Here is a 10948-nt window from a genome sequence, read left to right as displayed (position 1 = left end):
AATGAATGATAGGATTTTATAAGATGTATGGGGGACACAATGAATTACAGAATTATTATAAGATGTATTGTCGATAGATGATGAATTAGTATCATTGATATTAGTATGGTTAATTTGTGCAATTCATTAATATATTTGTAATATTGTTTTGTCTGTTTATGAATTGATGAAATTGTAAAGGTTCTTGATAGAACTAAATAAAATAAAAATAATAATGACATTTTGAATATACATTTTTTCATGCAACTTAAGGAACAAATGTGAACTATCGAGGAATCAAAAGAAATACACAAGTGCTGTTTTTTTCTCCAAAATGCATCATATATTTTCTCTGTAAATATATAAAACATCACAATTTCCAAATAGTAGATGTAAGAAGATTCTTAATAGCGTAACAAAATGTCAGCCCTGCAGATTAAATGAATGCCACCGATATCAAAAAGCAGCATTATCACATTAAATTGGTTTACTTTATAAAATGTTCAACAATAATTACATGATTCTGAAGATATTTAATAGATGTTCTGAATGGAGCATGTTCTGAATGGTTTGATGCCCTAAAATCAAACTCATTTATGATGATCTGATAATTCCCTTTCATGTTCTTGGAACAAGTCTTAAACTGATGTTGCTCAACGGATCACCATTTGTTCAAGAACACATTGCATGTTTGCCTCCTACAGAAAGGGGTGCAAACCAGACAGCATCAACACAGTGATTAACTCAGTCAAGCAAATGTTCTAATGCATAATCACAGATCGTTAACAATACACGTGGTTTTGAACATAGTGCCACACAGAACAGTTACACCTGAGTTCTCCGTCCAGCAATTTGATTTTAAACTTTAGTGCAAACAAATACCAAATAGAAAATTGAATGACTAGAGTGTAGGTGCAAGAATAAGGCACACCAGATTAAACCCAGCTCTAAAAATATCCCTTTGAAGAGAAATTCACTGTGAAATGTCCACAATGTTTTACAAAGTCCAAACAAACATCAAATGAAAGCAACTCATGAATCTTTCTGCGTATGAAGTCTGATGCAAACTTCTGTTTGTTGTTTGCTCAAATATACGACATATGCATATATATAATATATATATATTTTATTTCACAAAAGATGCAAAATTGCGCTTCAGAAATACTGATATGGCACAGAATGGGGTGCAGCCTTAACCACAAGAACAGAAATTAGTGTTGAAATGAACGGGTCATGGTATATGGGGGAAAGACATAAAAAGTAGCAAATTAATGGTAAAGGCAGACATGAAAATAGTAAACCTGGCAAAAGGTGTTGACCTTAGGCCTTGAGAGACTTGTATTTTGGGGGACATTGGCAGTAATTTACATTTACCTATACACATACACTCTTGTTCACACTGTCACCCAAATTAAACAACATAACTTGCTTTAAAAGCATAATATGGTAACATGAAATACATTAATATGAAGTTTAAAAGGTCCACACATTATTTTACAAACAAATTCAATTGATAAAAGGTCAAATGTGTAATTCCAACAGAACATATCAATAAAGAAAAGGTGAGTCTGCTGCACAAACCCTGTGTCTTCTGGTATAGATCCAAGGATACATGGCTAGTTGGTGGAAAAGTAGAACTTCAACAATGGCGCTCCTAAATTATCTTTATCTCACATCAACAAATGTTGTTCTTCAATATTTTGTGGCTGCAGACTGTATTAGATATATTAATTGCTCAAATATACAATGTTTTCCAACAGTGATCTACTATCAAGCTTCTTTTAAAAAAAGAGAAAATTTGACATGTTTGAAAACCATGGCAGTGTGCAGTTAAGTTATGCCAGAAAATGGACGATGTGAGATGTTTTTGTTTATTGTACCCTATATTTGTAGAATCTCTCAATTGTTTTTAGGAGTCAATAGGCCAGGTTTTAAACTTAAAAATATTTTGAAAGCTTGCTAGCTTGTTAAAATGTCTTGTCAGTTTGCTATTCATCTCAATTAACATCAGGAGTCAGAATCTGTAACCTTTGCTACATATCTGATTTCCAAGAATTCTTTCCATATGACTCAAAGGAAAAGCGGTCACCTGTCCTTGTCTTTTGTGGTATGGAGGAGAGGGCGTGCAAGATCATTAATTCAGGACAGACAAACCTTAAGGTCTGAAGACTGCACCTTTTGTCATCATTTAAGATTAATGCTTTATTTAAATCCTGTCCTTTAGGCCAAGGGTGTGACAAAGACGTGGCAATATGAATTTCAACAGTTATTTCTTGCAAACTGGATATCATGTTCGAAAGAACCATCAGCAGTTTTGAATTTAATCTCAATAAACAGTATTGATTCATAAATCAAAAAATCCATTGTGTTGTGGCTTGCCCTCCTCCAATACTACTGGGTCTGCCTCAGATGAACCATCTGGAATGACCCCAGGTTCCTTTTCGTACATTGGATGCCCTAATGCATATTTACATTAATGGCTATCGCATCAACCATACTAATATTTTAGTGTTTTTATCTTTTATGAAAGAGTATGCTTTCACAAATGGCCTCTTCAAATTACAAAAGGATGGATGGGACTGTGGTAAGGCATAGGCTCCAAATAAGTAAGCAGGATTACACAGTATGAAAGCTGGGGCTACCCAAAATCTACATGCCAGGCTATCTTGTATGTAGCAGAGATCATCAGCTGCAAAGGTAGGATAAGCCCGCAATAGAAATTGCAACCAAGAAATGTGAACAGCGCAAAGTGGTGATGTTACAGTACAGGGCTCCAGTGGGGGAAAAATAACTAGCTGGAGGGGGAGCCCCCTAGAACTATGCAGGACTTAACATGCATAACTTTGCTACTGATTCAGTAAGGGAAGACATTGGCATATAGAATATGACACTAGGGGCTAAGGAGAAGACACTAAGTAGGAAGAGCCCCCACAGGAATTTGGTTTGACTGCAGGCAGCACAAAACAATCACAAATATCACATAGCAAATCAACTTAACACATATTTGTGACCACAAGAGGAAATGCCCATAGACCATCCCATTACTGAGGACTCAGATTGAACTATATTAGATGACAGATGTTTGTCTTTGGGTTTTTTTCAGACGTACTTATTTGGGCTATTTGACTGAGGGCGAATGTTCCACATTTCAGCCTTAAATTGAAGACCAAAGCAGATGATGCTTGGATAGATGTCCAATGGGCGAAATGGAATTAACAGAGTTAAGAGAAAGCAGGAGTGTGCATTGAAAGAAAACACAGAATTAGTTGTGCTTTAAGTCCTTCTGTAACTGTAAGAGGCACTCCCAAAGATGAAAACAATAAATAAGTTAACAGTGACAAAAACATTTTAAAGTTGACGGAAGAAAGTGTGCAATTCATCAACCTCATTAAATGGCAATGAATCTAATGATAGATGTTTCATTGAACGTTTAGATTGCAATATTAGTTGGGGTGATAGAATGAGAAGCAAGCCTATGGGAAAGAGAAAATATGGCTTCAGTATTTGTCAATGTAAATTGATTTGACTAAGCAAATTAAATGAGCTAGTCAGTCCACAGTGTAGTAAAGAACATTACCAATTTCCCCCTTGAGCCAATCATGGATATGGCATAGGGTTTTGGAAGTTTGACAAGATGGTCTTTACAGTAGGAAAGAAGGTCTCCATGATTGAGGTCAGAGTGCATTGTAGAAGTGGCTCATTGCCATGTACTTTAGTGAGTTAGAAGGTATTTTAAAAAGGGAAAGATTGATAAATAAGTTATCTTTGGAAATGAAGTGCTTTAAAGCAAAGCTGTTTTCTAGTTAGATATTTAAATATAATCAGTCATTTTGGTATTACATGTAAGGTAATATATTATATCACGACTTAGCTGCACTGAAAGTTACCATGACCATGACAGTAAATAGGATTTCGAGAGACAAACGACTATGATAGATGAAGACTACAGGAATACAGAGAACATTTATGAGTGGGTGCTTGAAACATACTAGACTTTCCTTCTTAATGTACATTTTAAAATGACCTTTTAGGGGTGTGTTCAAAGACTAATGTGCACATATTGCACTGAAAAGAGAATCTCTTGCTACTATTCAAAACAATCTGAAATGTGACTTCTCTGCCAATCAGGCTGCTCAGAACGTGGACACTATTTGCTATTTGCTGCATTCCGAGATTGCAGGACTCTTGCAATTCCCTCCTCCTTGACTGTCATTTTCAACCCTCCTCCTGCTCATCTCCTCCTCTAGCCCCTCCTCGCCACCCCATATTACATCCCAGGCTAGGAAAGTGCCCTTTTCTCGGTTCAATAGCGATCATGTATCTCTATGCAAGTTTTCCTTCAATGAATGCACACTTGCAAACAACTGTCTTTTCATAAAAGGGAAACGTTTTTAACCCATTAATGCCCTGGACATTAACTTGTGCAAGGGTGATATTGCAGATAATCACCAGGGTGACGTGCAGTACCAGCTGGTGGTGATACCATTGTTTTCACTAAGGACCTGGCCCACTTCCTAAGGGATCAGCTAAATAAGTGTTGGTCCCCGCCCGGTTTGGTGTCAGGTGATTGCTTCACAAAATAATGGTAGTACATTTACCAGATGTCCTTTTTTCCAACAACTACGACGAATCGGAAATCAGGACTAGTTTCTACTACTGACTTACAGTTAGTAGTTGGTGAAGGACTGGTGACACTATTCATGAATGCAATGGAAATTACCTATCATTGAAAGGATAAAATACTATCTTGAGGCAACTGAAACCGGAAGTTAAATACAGCTATGCAGCTCTGATATTTAACCACGGATGTATGAGGCAGTTTTAACATCACTTTGTCAATACTAATACATTTATTCTTTTCATATTTACTTCATTAGAAGAACTGGATTTTTTTTAGTGCAGTTTTAAAATACAAATCTTGCACAGAGCCTACCATAAACATACATTTAAAGGCATTGGTCATAATGTGTGGGCAAAAACTACTTAAACTGAAGATAAGTGTATGTACTGATGGATTGGTTTGATAAACGTGTATAGTGTGCTAATACCAAAAAGTCTCAAGGTTTTGTGCTGCAAAGTGCCAAAGTGAACGAGGGACATTTTAATGGGGATCTAAGCAGCACATGGGAGTTGATGGTGTCGATAACTTGAGGCTGCATAATCCAAATGTTGTCCGATTGAATGGAAAACATCTATTCCACCCTTGGTGCTCCAGAGAAAAGCAGGGCGTCGCACAAGGCGAAGGGTGGCATTTTAAAGGTTTATTTCTGGTAGGTATTTCAACACTTTGATGGAGAGATATGCTGGTGCCATACTGTGCACCTGGGGACCTATAGACATTGTGACGAAGACCTAGCAGCGGACACAGGTCTAAATGTACTTAATCCCCAAATCAGATGAACTGCGACATTGTGGAACCTCTGTAATTTAGTAAGGTAAAGACAGGGGCATGCCCCTATTAATGGCATTGCAGTAGGCCAATCTGCAATTGAGTACAGATCCCACTACTAGCTTTTTGTGGAAAGGTGAGAGTAAGAGTATCATTTTGAATGTATGAAGACTGATCTCATGCACATTCACGTTTGATAGCCTGAGCATCTGCGCCCCTTGAAGATAGGGGTTAGATGCGCCTGCATGTACACCAATTTGACTCAAGGCCACAGTCTGCAGCGAAATGGCTGCACACACCCTACAGACTGCTGACCTTTATAGAGTGATGAATCAGGTTTCTAGTACTCTTGTAGTGAAGGGTGGTTCCTTATGTTAATTAAGTCTAACAAATATTGTGACAATACATGTCATGTGAATTACATTGATGAAATAATTGTTAACAGTTATATATATTTTTGATGTTGTCTTGTTCATTTTGAACTCTACCGTTTCATTCGTCTTTGGCTTCTGCATACGAGGCCCCTTACCACGTCTCCGTTCTGCCAGGACTGGTCTTCAGTCAGCTCTAAAAAACTAAAAACATGCTTGCACTCGTGAAACTACACTTTTGGTGTGAAATGAGAAGGGACTGGAGAGAGAGGGGCAGATTGTAGACTCGATTGGGCTGCAAACCAGACCGCAAAGTACGCTTGAGGGCAGAGTGGCATTAAAAACGCCTTTTTGGATTGTAATCCAAAAGTATGTTTTCAATGACGAACTGCACAGCAGGAAAAGAGCAAGTGAGACTGCACCACAAACGCAAGCACTAATTCAGTGCTGATTAGCTCCAATCATGTGTATGTGTGTTTGTGATGTCAAAAGTCTGTTTTTGGAGCTGATGTAGGCAGTGGGCAAAGGGCTTTACTTTTGTTTGAGACACGAGCGTGCAATGGAAACGCAAATTGGTTGGCCTTTGACATGGGATTTCAAAGGAAAAGTAATTGAAAATGTAAGATACTCTTTGCACAATGGTTTTTAAGAAACAATGAACAGGCCACCTAACAAACAGCATAATAATAAGCAGGCGTGCAACCAGTGACAACATTGCGTGCGGCCATTGCCAGTGTGGCAGTCGAGAACAGGAAAGCAGTACCTCAGAAAATTGTCTTTGTTGCACTCCAGTTGTTACAATTAATAAAACCAGCAGCACAGAAAATCTCATATTAAAATTAATGTGTGGTTAAAATCGAGAAAATAATAAACATCATCATCGTGAATAGTACAAAGCCATTTGTAAACAAAACATCAGTCATTATATAGAACAATGCAACATGCAGATACATCAAAGGACGACATTTGGAACAGTCGTGAAGTATTCATCTGTCATCTCTGTGGTTTCTTCTGGAACCTTCCAGGCTGTGCAGAAATATGATGCATTGGATTTCTGAGCACGTAGTTCGGACAACCTAAAACCCTGAAACTATATATAAAATATGATCTCATGCAAAGAAAAGTAACATGGAACCATTAAGTGCCCTGTATTACACGGTTGATAGTCGGTCAAGGAAGTTACTTTGCAATTGCCGCAAAACATTTCTGCTGTTATTGATGGAGCATTCAAGATGCACAGAAGCAGGAGTCTTTCAATTAATGCTTCAGACTAAAACTACGATTTAAATTCCCAGTCTGTATTTTGAGCAACGTGTTTTAGTTACAGTGCAAAGCAATAGACCTACAACTGCATTTACAATTAGTAGCAGGACGAATCTTCTGCGGCCTTAAGATCACAGTGCTTCCCAAATCACAGGCTACTTTACAATGATGTTGAAGCTGAGAAAGAGAACTTGCTTCCACATTAATTTCTTCAATTAAAAAAAGGGTTTTCAGTCACCATTGACCAGTTTACAGAGGGAAACATGATTATTAAACCATTAACTTCACTCTTAAGAAAAACTATTTAGCTAAGTAAATATATTACGTAGTTTTGAAACTGTATGAGAATTGCACACATCAGGAGGGATCCTTGGGAAACCTGTTGTCGCTGTAAATTGAATATGTCCATTTGTGAAACATAAATAGAGGCAAACCAGCAAACAGCTACATGAAATATGTTTTGGGGAAAGGCATTTCTTCTTTTTTTAATACATAGTTCGTCTATTCGATAACTTTGATTACATAACCTTCAAACCTGTTTAACAGATTCAAAGTCGTATACCTGATGCGATCATGTCAGGCCAAACAGCAGTGTACCTGACCTTGGCTTCTATGTTCAGCTGTAACGCAATATACAGCACACAAACATTCAACTATTGCACAAGTGCCCGCGGCATCTCTTCATGTGATGACCAACCTTCGCATGCATGTTGCATCTGCTACGAAAACCGAGCATCATCACGTTTTTAATGGATATGGTGCATTGAACTGCAGTCTTTAAAGTAAAGCTTTCTCGCGTGGGTGAATCCCCGTCCTTAGATGCTATGTTCCCCTGATGTCTCCGATGATTTTGCTGACTGCTTGCCTCGCTTGCTCAGGCATGCTAGAAGGATCAGACAGAATAGAGGTTGTTGTACTGAGCTGGAGAAGTGTACTGGAAGCCACTGGAAAACACACACAAACACAAAGAAAAGAAACAAAGATATTAAACATTTTCTGCGAATGTCAAAAGGTAGAACGAGTGTTGCAGGGGTGACCCCGCATTGATGGAAGGCACAGAGGTCGAGGGGGGGCTTGCGCAGGGAAATCATTTTGCCCTGCAGCGCTGACGCTGAGCTCGGGAAACCAGGCAGTGGTGAAAACGGCACGCGAGAAATCAGTAAAGCTCCTTGTAATGCACCTTGATCTTACTATAAGAACAAGCCACTCCATTTGAAAAATATAAAAACTAAAAGTTATCACTTCCTTTTTATTTATTTTTTAAAGTTTTTTTAAAAGTTTTTAACACTTTATTTACACACTCTCTTCACACGAAGCACAGTTGACTTCAGGAGAATGAATCGGGAAGAGTGAGTGGCACCAATACCCGGCCGACCATGCTTCCCTGGCTTGTGAGTGATGGGAAATTCACCAAGGTAATGACCAATCATCTCAGGCTTAATTTCCACCAAAAGTCATCACTTCCTGACTAGAATCCAAGAAGAATTCGCTAATTTACCTTTAATTAGTGTTTTGCAGAGCCGGCAACTTTCAAAGATTCACATTCTTTGGAAATAACAAATTACTTGCCTGCAGTAATCTTCTTTCTGACGGATGTTCCTCCGGCGTCTTCCTCATATTCGATATATTCTTCCTGCTTTGGCATATCTCAAAAATCTCAAATTATTTGACAGCGTGGGACGCCGTGCAATATTGGCATCGGTGTCGCTCGGCATGCTTCTTCCACGAGTGACGTTGGCATAATTAGCTCACACTACACCCCATGACCCCAGGTCATTTGTTTTTCCCCTGTGCTCATCCGCGTTGGGGAATCAAATGACATGGTGACATTATTTGTAAGAGAGAGAGCTCTTAATCAGAAGGGCAGGGTGGGAAGGCGATGCGGAATCCATGGGAGGAGCATCCATCAGAAAGAACGTTACTGAAGGGGAGTCATTTGTTCTTTTAATTGATTATGTCCTACAATGGATTCATCCTTAAATGGGCATCCTGACCCGACACGAGTGTCCAGGCAGTAATGCTTTGTGAAAGCATGCAGTGAGGGCCACGTTGCAGCCTGACACATGTCCAATGTAGGGACTCTCTTTGGACAGCCGAAACAGAAGCCCTTCCTCAAGTCAAGTGCACTCTAAAGCCTTTGGTAATCTCCTTTCCTGCCATGAAATAGCATTCAGACACACACAATAGTATGCATTTCGACAGTTTGCTTTGTCAGTTCTTTTCCTTATCTTATACCGGTGTCACCAAAGTAGAGTTGATCCTCCGTCCTGAACTGTCTAGTTATAGAGAAGTAAATACATAGCACCCTATTGTGGTCTAGCCTTTATAGCCTCTCTTCCTCTTTGGAAGGGTGAGTAGGACGTTAAAAGACCAGCTGCAACATTTTATGACTTTACTGTTTGAAAAGACAGTTAGGAGGGTTTGCAGGAAAGAGCCTGTAGTTCGCTCACTCTGTGTGCAGATGAAATCACAACCAAAAATATAGTCTTCCATGTAAGAAGCATAAGTAGTCAGGAATGAATCTGCTCTAAAGTTGCTCCCATCAGGACGAGATTTCGATCCAAGATCTATTTCTGCACTATAAATTGGGCCAGGGGAAAAGATAGTGGCAAGTCATTTCAGAAATGTTAACACAATTGGTATGGTGAAGTGTAAGCCTTGCTCAGGGATGCACTTGAAAATGGAGCGTGCAGCCTGGTATCCTTTCACTGTAGTTAACAGTAATCACTGTTGGGCAAAAAGTAAAAAGAAGGACAGGACAGTAGGTGTGTTGCACAGGCAAGGGTCTACGTCCTTGGCTCTTCACCAGCTGCAAAATATCTTCCAGCGGCAGGTGTATAGAGCTTTGGCCGCTGGCCTTTTGGCCGAAAGCAGCACCTCCATGTCATCGGGGAGGTTCCCGTTTCTGAAGCTTAACCACTCAGTAGCCAAGCATGTAGATAGAGGGTGTTGATGCTTGTGTGGAGTACCAGGCCTCACGTTTTTGAGCGTAAGTCTGGTCTCTGAGGAAGACACCATGGAGGGCAGATGGCCAAATCCAGAAGGCCCAGGTACCACGTTCTCTTGGTCCCATCTGGAGCAATTAGTACCATGGTTGTCGCAAACATCATCAACCTCCTGATAACATGAGGAATGACAGGGGCTGGCAGGAACTCTTATACAAGTGCAAAATTCCAGTCCATCACACAAGCACGTCTCCCAGTGCTCCTCTTGGTTAAATTCCCTGGAGCAGAATAGTTTGAACTTCTTGATGGAGCTGGATGCGAAGGGATCAACTTGAGGGATACTCCAGAGGGTGAAGATCTCTGAAAGACCTTTCTGGCACAGCTCTCATTCATGGGAGACCGAGCCCTGTCTGCTCGGGACTTCCACTATCGCTTTCTCCATCCCCACTAGCTGGACTGCCGACAAGGAGATCCTGTCCTTTAACACCCAAGACCAAAGATGGATTTGCCTCTCTGCACAGTATTTGTGAACCCACAGCCACCAGACCCCCTCTTGTTGAGGTAGTGCATGGCCAATGTGTTGCTGATCATGATCAGCAGAGTTTTCCCCTGTATCAATAGCAAAAAAGCCTTCCACGCCAATATGATAGCCCGCAGCCCCAACAGGTTTATGTCACTTCTCTGCCGGGGACCCAAACCCACTCACCACCAGCTCATGCAAGTCGTCTATGGCCACAGTTGCCAACAAAGGTCTCCTGCCATCAAGTTCTCTGTGGGTCCAACACAACAGGTCCTGTGGTTCCCTGTTTGGGACCTCAAGTAGGTCCTTCATGCTTCCTGAGAACTGTGCCCACAGAGATCTGAGGGCCTAATGAGCCAACCTCATTCTCATTCGGGCTTCCGGCACAGAGAAAATGCATGATGCGATCCCAGAAACTGCAGGAGGTTTAGGGCTGGCATTGTGTGGGCGCTCTAGAAATGAATGCGAATGTGTAAAGCCC

General features: G+C 40.3%; 1 protein-coding gene across 1 annotated transcript in view; it reads right to left on the bottom strand.

Moving 5' to 3' along the window:
- Positions 1 to 297: 297 nt before the first annotated feature.
- MLXIP (MLX interacting protein) overlaps positions 298 to 10948 on the bottom strand; it is a 1610055-nt gene continuing 1599404 nt past the window's right edge. The window contains exon 17 of the mRNA XM_069619595.1: positions 298 to 7946. Coding sequence (XP_069475696.1) covers positions 7825 to 7946 — 122 coding nt within the window. The 3' untranslated portion in view covers positions 298 to 7824. The remainder of the gene's footprint in view (positions 7947 to 10948) is intronic.

This window comes from Ambystoma mexicanum, chromosome 10 (assembly GCF_040938575.1).
Source record: "Ambystoma mexicanum isolate Mex_15411 chromosome 10, UKY_AmexF1_1, whole genome shotgun sequence".
NCBI lineage: Eukaryota > Metazoa > Chordata > Amphibia > Caudata > Ambystomatidae > Ambystoma > Ambystoma mexicanum.
This window is presented reverse-complemented; position numbering and strand designations above follow the sequence as displayed.